The sequence below is a fragment of the Somniosus microcephalus genome, chromosome 16, assembly GCF_052327205.1.
Source record: "Somniosus microcephalus isolate GS21.2 chromosome 16, FLI_Smic_1.0, whole genome shotgun sequence".
NCBI classification, from domain to species: domain Eukaryota; kingdom Metazoa; phylum Chordata; class Chondrichthyes; order Squaliformes; family Somniosidae; genus Somniosus; species Somniosus microcephalus.
In genome coordinates, this window is record NC_141002.1 from 107,678,240 (window position 1) to 107,691,736 (window position 13,497).

Consider the following 13,497-nt stretch of genomic DNA (forward strand, 5'->3'; position numbering starts at 1 on the left):
TTGTTGGGCTGTGGCTGGGGTGGCACGGTGCTATGGGGCTGTCCTACCGTGTCCCAGGTTGTCGTTCCCCGCGGCGTCCACGGTGCAGAGGAGTAGGCATCCATGCCCCGGAAGGCTGCGTCCAGCGTTAGTGCGATGTCGGAGGCTTTGTCGAGGGTGAGGTCACTCTGCTCCAGCAGTCGCTGTCGGGTGTAGTTGGACCTGTGGCCCGCTACGAAGGCATCCCGGATCAGTTCCTCCGTGTACTTAGTGGGCGTTACCGCCTTACACCCACAGGCCCGGCCAAGCACGGACAGTGCTTGGAGGTATTCCTCAGTCGATTCCCCAGGTTGTTGCTTGCGACTCCCCAGAAGGTGCCTAGCGTATACTTCGTTCACAGGGCGCGTGTACTGGGTCTTGAGGAGCTGGAGGGCGGCTGTGTACGAGGTCGCGTCCCGGATGACTGAGTACACTCGGTGGTTCACCTTGGAGATCAGGACAGACAGTTTGTCCGCATCCGTTTCGACCGCAGTGGAGGCAGTCAGGAATGTCTCGAAGCACGTGAGCCAGTGAGCAAACTTGGTGGAAGCGTCCGCTTCCCGACTGTCCAGGTCCAGGCATGCTGGTGTGAGGATCTTCTCCATTATAAAAAATTTAGTTAATAAAATTGATGCGCCATCAATTACTCAAAAGACTGAAGTTGAGCGAGTAACAATCAGGCTTTTATTAACTAAAGAATGAAGGTCTAGTCTCGAGTGGTCGACCCGTCCAGAATACTAAGGGACTGGGAGGTAGTCACTTATATACCTGGAATAGTGGGAGGAGTCAGCCGAGGCATGTCCAGACCTGTACCTAGTGGAATACACATACAGACACAGACAGGTATGACAGTGGTTTACCACAGCCCTAAACAGACAATACAACATGGCTGAATACCTGACCATGGTAAAGGATAGCAAACTGAGAAAAACCTTGACAATGTACAGACTTAGTGAACATAGCCTGGCCATCGAAAAAGGCAGACACAGGCAGACCCGGCTGCCAAGAGAGGACAGGATATGCTCTCACTGCAGTCAGGGAGTGGTGGAGACAGAGATGCACTTCCTCACAGCTTGTGGAAAATATCAGGGCATCAGGGAGAATTTCTACCCAAAATTCACAAAAATATGCCCTGAATTCAGAAATTTGAATGACGACCAAAAACTCCCATACCTACTAGGGGAAGAGAGAAATTGTGTAACCTTAGCGGCACACTATGTTACAGCTTGCCATAAACAGAGGGACAACCATTAAATCTAAGAAAAGAGTATATACAAATTAGAGTCATAGAGTTTTAGAGTCATCGAGTTTTACAGCACAGAAAGAGGCCCTTCAGCCCATCGTGTCTGCGCCGTCCATCAATCCCTGTCCAGTCTAATCCCATTTTCCAGCATTTGGTCCATAGCCTTGTATGCAATGGCATTTCAAGTGCTCATCCAAATGCTTCTTGAATGTTGTGAGGGTTCCTGCCTCTACCACCCTTTCAGGCAGAGAGTTCCAGATTCCAACCACCCTCTGGGTGAAAAAGTTCCTCCTCAAATCCCCTCTAAATCTCCTGCCCCTTACCTTGAATCTATGCCGCCTTGTTATTGACCCCCCTACTAAGGGGAAAAGTTCCTCTTTATCTACCCTATCTATGCCCCTCATCATTTTGTACACCTCAATCAGGTCCCCCCTCAGCCTTCTTTGCTCCAATGAAAACAACCCCAGCCTGTTTAGTCTTTCTTCATAGCTGAGGCGCTCCATCCCAGGTAACATCCTGGTGAATCTTCTCTGCACCCTCTCTAAAGCAATCACATCCTTCCTATAGTGAGGCGACCAGAACTGCACACAGTACTCCAGCTGTGGCCACACCAGCGTTTTGTACAGCTCCATCATAACCTCCCTGCTCTTATATTCTATGCCTCGGCTAATGAAGGCAAGTATCCCATATGCCTTTTTAACCACCTTATCTACCTGTTCCGCTGCCTTCAGGGATCTATGTACATGCACACCAAGGTCCCTCTGACCCTCTGTACTTCCTAGGGTCCTACCACTCATTGTGTACTCCCTTGCCTTATTTGTCCGTCCAAAATGCATCACCTCGCACTTTTCAGGGTTAAATTCCATTTGCCACTTTTCCGCCCATCTGACCAACTCGTTTATATCTTCCTGTAGCCTGAGGCTTTCCTCCTCACAATTTACCACCCCACCAATTTTTGTGTCATCTGCGAACTTACTGATCATACCTTTTACATTCTCATCCAAATCATTTATGTAGATCACAAACAGCAAGGGACCCAGCACCGATCCCTGAGGTACCCCACTAGACACAGGCTTCCAGTCACAAAAGCAACCTTCGACCATCACCCTCTGCCTCCTGCCACTCAGCCAGTTTAGGATCCAACGTGCCAAGGCACCCTGGATCCCATGGGCTCTTACCTTCTTGACCAGTCTCCTATGCGGGACTTTGTCAAAAGCTTTACTGAAGTCCATGTAAACCACATCCACAGCATTTCCCTCATCCACACACCTAGTCACCCCCTCGAAAAATTCAATCAGATTTGTCAGACATGATTTACCCTTGACAAAGCCATGCTGACTATCCCCGATTAATCCTTGCCTCTCCAAGTGGAGACTAATTTTGTCCCTCAGAATTTTTTCCAATAATTTCCCTACCACAGATGTTAGGCTCACTGGCCTGTAATTCCCTGGTTTATCCCTGCTACCCTTCTTGAATAAGGGTACTACGTTAGCTGTTCTCCAGTCCTCTGGTACATCCCCTGTGGCCAGAGAGGTTCTGAAAATTTGTGTCAGAGCCCCTGCAATCTCCTCCCTTGCCTCACACAACAGCCTGGGACACATCTTGTCCGGGCCTGGGGATTTATCCACTTTTTGGCCTGCTAAAACCGCTAGTACCTCCTCCCTCCCGATGCTAATATGTTCAAGTATGTCACAGTCCCCTTGCCCGATTTCTATGTCTACATCATCTTTCTCCATAGTGAACACAGATGCAAAAAATTCATTTAAAACCCCGTCTACATCATCTGGCTCTACACACAGATTGCCACTTTGGTCCCTAATGGGCCCTACCCTTTCCCTGGTTATCCTCTTGCCCTTAATATACTTATAAAACATCTTAGGATTTTCCTTTATTTTGCTCGCCAGTGTTATTTCATGGCCCCTCCTCGCCCTCCTAATTTCTTTTTAAAGTATGCCCCTGCACTTTTTATACTCCTCTAGGGCTTCCTCCGTCTTTAGTCTTTTGTAACTGCCAAAAAAAAAACTTTTTTTCCTAATGCATTTTTGTATATCCCTTGTCATCCAAGGTTCCCTTTGCTTGTTGGTCCCACCCTTGACCTTTACAGGAACATGTTGGCGTTGTACTCTCTCTATTTCCCTTCTGAAAGCCTCCCACTGCTTTGATGTGGATTTTCCTATAAGTAGCTGCTCCCAGTCCACTTTGGCCAGATCCTGCCTTATCATATTAAAATCGGCCATCCCCCAATTTAGAACCCTTATTTCCGGGCCATCATTGTCTTTTTCCATGACCACCTTAAATCTCACCGAATTATGGTCACTGTCGCCAAAATGCTCTCCTACTGATACTTCCACCACTTGCCCGGCTACATTCCCTAGAATTAGGTCCAGTACCACCCCCTCTCTTGTAGGACTTTCTACATGTTGGCTCAAAAAGCTCTCCTGGATGCACTTTAAGAATTCTGCACCCTCTAAGCCTTTCACACTCTGACTATCCCAATTAATATTGGGGAAGTTGAAATCCCCCACTATTATTACCCTATTATTTTCGCACTTCTCTGAGATTTGCCTACATATCTGTTCCTCTATCTCCCCCTGACTGTTTGGGGGCCTATAGTACACTCCCAGCAAGGTGCTTGCCCCCTTTTTGTTTTTAATTTCTACCCATATGGCCTCATTAGAGGAACCCGCTAATATATCATCCCTCCTTACAGCAGTAATCGACTCCTTAATTAATATTGCAACACCCCCTCCCCTTTTACACCCCCCTCTATCTCTCCTGAAGATTCTATACCCCGGAATATTGAGCTGCCAGTCCTGACCCTCCCTCAACCATGTCTCCGTGATAGCAACAATATCGTACTCCCATGTGTTCAACAACAACTTCAGTTCATCCACCTTATTTGCAAGACTCCTTGCATTAAAATAAATGCCTTCCAGCCTTGCCATATTCCCTTTTGCCCTCACATATTTTCTCTGCCTTCCCAGCTGACTTGTTTTTTCCTCTGTATTTGGCTGTAAATCACCCCCTACTATAGCTCCACTCTGTATCCCATCCCCCTGCCAAGTTAGTTTAAACCCCCCCCAGCAGTGCTAGCAAACCTCCCCGCAAGGATATTGGTCCCCCTCTGGTTCAGGTGTAGACCGTCCGACTTGTACAAGTCCCACCTTCCCCAGAAGCAGGCCCAGTGATCCAGGAAACTAAAGCCCTCCCCCCTGCACCATCCCTTTAGCCACGCATTCATCTGTTCTATCTTCCTATTCCTATACTCACTAGCACGTGGCACCGGGAGTAATCCAGAGATTACAACCTTTGAGGTCCTGCTCTTTAATCTTCCACCTAGCTCCCTAAATTCTTGCTGCAGGACCTCATCCCTCTTTTTACCTATGTCGTTGGTACCAATGTGGACCACGACCTCTGCCTGTTCACCCTCCCCCTCCAGAATGCCCTGCAGCCGCTCAGTGACATCCTTGACCCTGGCACCAGGGAGGCAACAAACCATCCTGGATTCATGTCTATGGCCACAGAAACGCCTATCTGTTTCCCTTACTATAGAATCCCCTACCACTATTGCTCTCCCACTCTTTTTCCTCCCTTCCTGGGCAGCGGGAGCACCCCCAGTGCCAGGAAGTTGGCTGCTGCTGCCTTCCCCTGGTGAGTCATCCCCCTCAACAGTATCCAAATCGGTATACCTGTTTGAGAGGGGAATGGTCACAGGGGTCTCCTGCACTACCTGCCTGCTTCTATTGCTCTGCCTGGTGGTCACCCATTTCCTTTCTTCCTGTGCAACCCTTCCCTGCGGTGTGACTAACTCACTAAACGTGCTATCCACGACCCTCTCAGCATCGTGAATGCTCAACAACCCATCCACCCGCAGCTCCAGCGCCTCAATGCGGTCTGCTAGTAGCTGCAGATGGATGCATTTCCTGCACACGTGGTCATCAGGGGCAGTGTCCCTGAATTCCCACATAGAGCAAGAGGAGCACATCACGGGGCTGGGCTCTCCTGGCATGACTTACCCTTTAATTAATTTAAATTAAATTCACTATCACCAATTAAAGATACCTCTAACGCGCTTGTATAGTCTACCTACAGTCCCTGCTACACCAGAAAAGACCCTAGTCACTATAAACTACAGAGTTAAAGTTTAAAAAAGAGAAATACTCACCAACCAATCACTTACCTGCTCCCTGGTGACGTCACACACTGATTACTTTTTACCTCTCTCCTCTGCTGTTGATTTGGTGTGCCTCGCAACTGCCGCCGGTTTTTAAGCCGGGCTCCTCCTCGCTGCTCCCTGCTGCTCCGAGTGGTCGGGCCTCGCAACTGCCGCCGGTTTTTAAGCCGGGCTCCTCCTCGCTGCTCCCTGCTGCTCCGAGTGGTCGGGCCTCGCAACTGCCGCCGGTTTTTAAGCCGGGCTCCTCCTCGCTGCTCCCTGCTGCTCCAAGTGGTCGGGCCTCGCAACCACTCGGAGCAGCAGATATATCCCTGAGTGTATTTAGACACTCAGGGATATATCTGTTTATACACTGTATGGATAGATCTGCGTTTATGTGTTCAACCATAAATGTTTTTCGATGCTTTGGCAACATAAGATGTACCTTATCATGCCAATAAAGCGATTTGAATTGAATTGAATTGACTAGTGCAGCTGAGGTCTACAGTCACAAAGCCACCACCAAATCTAAAGTTGTGAGACCGAGTCAAAAGCATGTCGGTGAGAGCAGTTCAGCGAATTGTTATCACTGCAATGGAAATCACTCACCACAGACCTGCCAATGCAGAGATGTGAAGTGTTTTCACTGCCAGAAGCAAGGCCATATTTCAACAGCTTGCGGAGCTCGATCAAAGTAGGAAGTAAGAACCATTCTAGTGGCAATACAAAGCAGCGACAATAAAAGGGAGGAATTCACAATATTGAAGTGAACAAACCTGATGTTGAAGAACTAGGCACCTACAGTATCTATGCCACTAGCGGCAATGCTAGTAGTCGTGAGAAGGACTTCCCTGCAAAACATTTGATCAACGAGCGATATATTGATATGTATATCGACACGGCGGTGGACTGCTCTATCATGAGTAAGGACACATATGAGAGTAAGTTTAATCAAATACCACTTTCAAAGAGTACCGTAGAGATAAAAACCTACTCTGGAGAAATCCTAGAGACATGTGGACAAATGGAATGTACTGTTCAACACAATGGCCAGTCAGTAAAGCTGCCTATTATTGTAGCGAGCTACAACAACAGGCCAACCCTCATGGGCAAAGACTGATTGAGAAAGTTAAAACTAGACTGGAAAAATGTCTTCAGTGTAGATGCTTCAAAGAAGCAACTCGACACAATGCTGGACAAATACGAAAGCATGTTCTCAGACAGTTATGAGGGCATCACTGGGTATGATGCGCATATCCACATCAAGTCCAATGTGAAGCCTGTCTATTGTAAGGCAAGGCCGGTCCCCTATTCATTGAAAAGTCAGGTGGAGGGAAAGCTAGCGAAGCTCAGAGAGAACGGAGTGCTAGTAAAAACTGACAAATGTGAATGGGCTACCCAGATTGTGGTAGTGCCTAAAGCAGACAAACTGTACGCTTGTGTGGTGAGTACAAACTTACTATCAACCAAGCAGTTGACGATGAGCAGTACCCGTTACCTACATCGCAAGATTTGTATGCAGCACTCTCTGGGTCAATGTTTTCTCCAAGCTTGACCTGTCGCACGCTTACGCTCAGCTGAATGTTGACTAAGAGAGTCAACCGTATCTCACCATCAACACACACAAGGGACTGTACTCATACACCAAGCTGCCATATGGTGTAAAGTCCTCCCCCAAAATCTTCCAGGCTACGATGGATAAGATTTTGTAAGGAATTCCAAATTGCTTATGCAATCAAGATGATGTGCTGATTGCAACAAGCAGTGAAAATCTAGAAGTGTTAGATTTAGTGCTTCAAAGGTTAAATGCCCATAACGTCAAATTGAAAAGGAGCAAATGTGCTTTAGTGCAGCCCTAGGTTGTGTACCTTGGTCTGAAAGTTGATGTAAATGGCTTGCAACCAGTGAAGGAAAAGGTTGATGCTGTCATCAATGCTCTAAAGCCACAAAACGTGTCTGAGTTAAGATCTTTCCTTCGAATGATCCAGTATTACGCACGTTTCTTACCTGAGTTAGTGACCATGTTAGCTCCATTGCACGAGCTCCTCAAGAAGGATGTCCAGTGGAAGTGGACGAAAGCACAACAGGAAGCTTACGGCACTTGTAAGAGAAGTTTCTCTAGCGATGCTCTACTTGTGCACTACGACACAGAGCATGAGCTCAAGTTAGCGTGTGATGCTTCTAGTTATGGTGTGGGAGCTGTCATAAGCCACATAATGGATGACAGCCAAGAGAAACCAATCGCATTCGCATCGCAAACCCTCACAAAGAGCGAGAAAAACGATGCGCAAATTGAAAAGGAAGCACTGGCCAGTGTTTGGAATCCAGAAATTCCACCAGTTCCTGATCGGCAGAAAGTTTACCCTGGTAACCGATCACAAACCTGCTATCCCTGCAATGGCCGCATCAAGAATGCAACGCTGGGCAGTGTTGTTGTCACAATATGAGTACACATTTGAATATCGCATTTCAAAGCAAAACGCAATCGCAGATGCCTTGTCCAGGTTGCCACATGAAGTCTCCTGTGTTGGGAGTGAAGGTGAGATTTTCACGCTAGGTGCAGTTGAGAAAGACTCAAAAGGACTCAGTACTGAAAAGTCTGCACACAGAGTTGAAACCATTCGTACTGAATTGTCTTGTGAGCAAGGTTGTATCAAGTGGGGAAACAGAGTGGTGGTACCTACTTCTTTGAGAGATAGAATTCTGGTCGAATTTCATACTGAACATCCAGGGATTGTCAGTATGAAATCAATTGCAAGAAGCTTTGTTTACTGGCCTGGATTGGACAGTGATCTTTAATCACTTGTCAGCAAATGCAGCGTTTGCCAAAATTGCAGAAACAAACCCCCCAAAACTCCACTACAACCCTGGTCATGGCCAAGTAAACCTTTTCCGAGAGTACATGCAGACTTCTGTGAGAAAGCAAATGATTATTTCCTGGTACTTGTAGAAAGTCACTCAAAGTGGATTGAAGTGAAACACATGGATTCAAATACTGCAACTGAACGTACCATAGATGAGTTGAGGTCTATCTTTGCATGTCATGGCTTACCTGAAGAGCTTGTTTCTGACAATGGCCCTCAGTTCCGTTCTGCTCTATTCCAAGAGTTCATGAAATGGAACGGTATCAAACACACTCTCGTTCCACCATATCATCCAGCTTCAAACGGAGCCGAAAGGTCAGTCAGGATAGTAAAAGAAGCTCTCAAAAAGCAAGTGTTACCGGGTTGTTTGGGACTCAGCATGAAGCAAATTTCTTGCTGAAGTACAAAACTACTCTGCACACTACAACTGGACATACCCCAGCAGAACTCTTGATGAAGAGGAGATTGAGAACATGATTGAGTCTTGTTCAACCAAATTTGGCCTCAAGCGTGGAACAGAAAGAGTTGAGTCAGAAACGTTATTATGACAGCAATCAGAAAGAATGCAGTTTCAGACAAAACGAGTGTGTTCGTGTTCTCAGTCCCCCTGGCAAGTCGAGTTCACACAAGTGAGATATAGGGACCGTGGTAGAGGTTGGTGGAACCAAGAGATATTTGGTTTAGATTGGTGACAACATCTGAAGTGTTCATGTAGATCAAATGATCTCTGCTAGAGATGAACCAAGACGTGATCCTGAACCACTTGATCATGAACACATACATGTGTTTGACTCCGTTCAGACATCAGAAAGAGTTTTTATTCTGTGGCACATGTAATGTTGGGAAGGCTGGGGCCACAGTTTTGTTGTATTTGAGAGGGGGGATGTACATTGTTTAAAAGGGGGAAAGCAGTGTAATGTATTATCACATGGTTTGTCACATGGTTTAGTATGAGCATGCTCAGTTCGCTCTGGCCTAGTAAACAAGCACCTTGACTCGCAGCTCATCGTGTCTCTGTCCTTCATTTGTTCTACTCTCATATGTTACAGGACGTGAACCCACAACCTCTGACTTGGGGCGAGCGTGCTTCCCACTGAACCACGGCTGAGAGAGAGACGTAGGGTTAACATTTCAGCTCAAGGACCTTTCATCAGAACTCCTGACGTTGCCTGACTGCCGAATGTTTCCAGCATTTTCTGTTTTTATTGAAGCTTTGCTTTCGGTCTAACTCGCTGACAATCGAGACACACTGTCGCACCAATCACTGGCGACCTCTATGGGACGTCCCAACACCCAATCACATCGGAGTGTTGGAGAGTCTCAGGAGGCCCCGGAGTCATTGTGTCGATTGGGCTTATACTCACTGGAGTTTAGAAGATTGAGAGGGGATCTCATCGAAACCTATAAAATTCTGTCAGGTCTGGACAGACTAGATGCAGGAAGGATGTTTTGGATGGCCGGGGAGTCCAGAACCAGGGGTCATAGTCTAAGGATAAGGGGTAAGCCATTTAGGACTGAAATGAGGAGGAATTTCTTCACCCAGAGAGTGGTGAACCTGTGGAATTCTCTGCCACAGAGGGCGGTGGAGGCCAGTTCATTAAATATATTCAAGAAAGAGTTGGATATATTTCTTGAGGCTAAAGGGATCAAGGGATATGGGGAGAAGGCAGGGACAGGGTACTGAATTTGGATGATCAACCATGATCTCATTGAATGGCGGAGCAGGCTCGAAGGGCCGAATGGCCTACTCCTGCTCCTATCTTCTATGTTTCTAGTGAAGCTGGAGTAAGGCTGAGCTCATTAAACTGCTGCTCGGTATAATTCTGTCATCTGCCACTGTAAATAAAACAAATACAGATCTTAAAGATTGAATGAATTACAAAATAAACTAAAGATATCTGAGGTAATCCACCAAATGCCATTAATTTGCTTGTTTTACTTCTGCAGAGAATGATTGCTGAAAGTGTGATGGGATGAAACCTGTGCGAGCAGGATCTGTCTTCAGCTGTCCTGGTCCCTCAGGAATCTGCTCCCCAGTGCCACCTGATCCAAGGATTAGATATCTCCAGATTATTGCTGTTTCCTTAGCCCAGCAGCTGAGCATTGTCCATCCAACAAACCAATCAGCAACTCGCCTGCTGGAGGCTTCATGATAAGAACCGAATGTGAATAACCAGTGTGGAAATGACACCTCGTTATATTTAACACCAAGAATCCGAATCTGAGTAAAATCCCAACAGCTGAATATCCTTGCAGTTTATCCCAAACTCTGAATCGTGGAAATTAAAATAATCTAGAGGAAAATAGACCCAGACAGAGTTTATTGAAAGAAAGTCTCTGTATTAAACACCGCAAGCTCTTGTTTCACCTCAGTCACAGCCAAGGTCAAGGAGAAGCCTCCGATTACAGGACAGGACAAACTGACACCATCACCAAAACCAACAGTGGGACAAGTTTCAAATCACTTTTCAGAACATGAATTTCTATAAGTGTAATGGCTGCGGAGAGAGGACACAGGGAATGAGACTGAGGGAGAGCTCTCTCGGAGAGAGGGGACAGGTGCGATGGGTCGAATGGGGAAAGGGACTGAGGGAGAGCTCTCTCGGAGAGAGGGCACAGGTGCGATGGGCAGAATGGGGAAAGGGACTGAGGGAGAGCTCTCTCGGAGAGAGTGCACTGGGACGATGGGCCGAATGGGGAATGTGACAGAGGGAGAGCTCCCTCGGAGAGAATGCACTGGGACGATGGGCTGAATGGGGAATGTGACTGAGGGAGAGCTCTCTCGGAGAGAGGGTACAGGTGCGATGGGCAGAATGGGGAAAGGGCAAAGCAGGACTCGGAGCAAAAGCGATTTTTACATCACCTCAAACCCTTCACAGTAAGAGAACAAAATAATTTCATCAGGTTTCGGTACATCACGCTGCTTTCTCAGATTATTGGAGATTTGCAGGTGTAAATTGTCTTCACATTGACTGACTGTAACCAGGGCTCGCGATCAGGGGATTGATGATGGGAGATGAGGCAAAATCCCAGAGCCTGATGAACGGTCCACAATGCACTGCACTCGTCCAACACCCCACTAATCTTTAAGGACAATTTCCTCGGACATATTTTCCAAACTCCTTCGATGGCTCAGAGGGTAAATGCACTGCCTGATACTTCACTCCGCTATAGAGGTCAGCAAGATCCCAGAATCAATCAATCGCTCTGTGTTGAGTTTGCTGGTCTCTGTTGTGTATGTAATATGTGTGCTACTTTGAACCTATGGACAGGACTGCACTACTTGTAGGGCGTAGTGATACGCAGTACCACTCCTGGCCATGGGGTATAAGTAGTACTGTGGGTACTGATCTCCCCTCAGTTCCCGCCTGTGGGCATGAAGTAAAGACCTACGTGCAGTCCCTACCTCCAACCAGTAAAGACCTGTTTGAGTTATATGTTTAAGTCTTTGTGTTAATTGTTCAATACAATACACATACTTAACACTGGCGACGAGTCGGTTCGAACCCTGCGGCAGTTATTCCACGGCGGCTTCGTCCAAAGACAGGACGTTGAAGAGAGGTTTCAATCCTCAACACCCCACTCAAAACTGAAGGGCAGCAGAAATCCTGACAGCTTCCAGCGACTGGAAGCGACAGGCATTAGGACCCTGAAGCCTCCATAACCTCGTGGGTAAGCCAGAGCCCGGGAGGGAGCGAGCAAGAGCCGCGTGAGCGGGTGAGCCAGAGGCCGGGAGCCGCTTCAAGTGCGAGGCGCAGCGCGGGCCAGCGATCGGGACCAAAGATAAGGGCCGCACTCGGACTGAAAGGCGCGGCGGCTGCAGAAGCTCAAGGTGCGAGAGCCGCGGTGCACAGCGCGGGCTATCGATCGCACAGAAGATAAGGGCCGCACTCGGGGGCTGAAGGGAGACGGCGTCGGGGGACGGGTGAAGACCGCCAAGCGCGGGAAAACCGCCATTTTGTGGGCGGAGGACGACGGCAAGAGCGGGAAGCCGCCATCTTTGATAACAAGTAAAGAAAAGAAAATCTGAGAAATTGCAAATCTACAATGCCTAAACACGGGAATATTAGCACCTTTGATAGTGACCTCGAAGATTGGGCCATATATGTTGAAAGAGTAAAAAATTATTGTAAGGCCAATAAAATTCGTGACCAAGATAAAGCTCTAACATTATTAAATTTAATGGGTGCGAAGACATACGGGCAATTGAAACACCTGTTATCACCAGATGAACCGGCGGATAAGACGTTCGATGAGATTGTTACTGTCCTGAAAGATCATCTAAACCCCACGCCACTGATGCTAGCGGAACGATTTAAATTTTACGACAGAAGGCAGCTACAGCATGAAAGCAATGCTGAATATTTGCTGGAATTGCGTAAATTAGCGAAATATTGCCAGTTTGGAACGGGACTGACAGATGCACTACGAGACAAATTTGTGTGTGGTTTATTTAAACAGGATACACAAAAGCGACTGCTCGAGGAGAATGAGCTGACGCTTGAGAAGGCGGTCACTATGGCAGCAGCACACGAAGCCGCAGCGAGAGGCACGGCAGTAATGCAGCTACGGTCACCGGAGCTCAGTGCACACAAATTGGGTGTGAGTTCTGGCAAATGTTATCGTTGTGGAAAGACAACGCATGATCAGAACCAGTGTTGGTTTAAAAACCAAGAATGTAGAACTTGTGGTAGGCTTGGACATATAGCTAGAGTATGCAGGTCAGGGAAGAAGACCAGCAACAAGAAGTCACCGCAAGGAAAATACGCAAAGGTACACAAGGTGACCGAACAGGAGTCCGATTCAGACGCTAGCAGTAATGAACTGGCTAGCTTAAGCTGTAATGAACTGGCTAGCTTAAGAGTACTCAACGCTGGTAAGGGTGCAGACCTCCAGACAATTTGGGTCACTCTTCAGATAGAAGGAGTCCAAGTAAAACTGGAATTGGACACTGGATCGGCATTGACGGTCATAAATAAGAAAGATTACGGAAAGTTATTCCAACATATTCCCCTACAGGATACGGGGATTATATTGAAAACATACACGGGGCAAAGAGTGTACCCCATCGGGAAAATAGAGGTTGCAGTGGTCCACAAGGGCGAAGACAGTCAAATAATGGACTTATATGTGATATCTGAAGGAGGTCCTCCACTACTAGGACGGGAGTGGATTAGGAAAATGAATATGGACTGGCATTTCCTACAAACAATAACGAG

The 13,497-nt window shown here is 47.2% G+C and overlaps 1 protein-coding gene across 2 annotated transcripts in view; it reads right to left on the reverse strand.

Annotated features, from left to right (window-relative positions):
* The window catches only part of LOC147106479 (carbohydrate sulfotransferase 1), a 75,221-nt gene that overhangs the window by 24,269 nt on the left and 37,455 nt on the right, over window positions 1-13,497 (reverse strand). The window contains exon 3 of one of the 2 annotated variants that reach the window (XM_086009702.1): window positions 3,787-3,810. The exons of the other annotated variant lie outside the window; for it this stretch is intronic. Coding sequence (XP_085865828.1) covers window positions 3,787-3,810 — 24 coding nt within the window. The remainder of the gene's footprint in view (window positions 1-3,786; window positions 3,811-13,497) is intronic. 2 annotated transcript variants of the gene reach the window in all.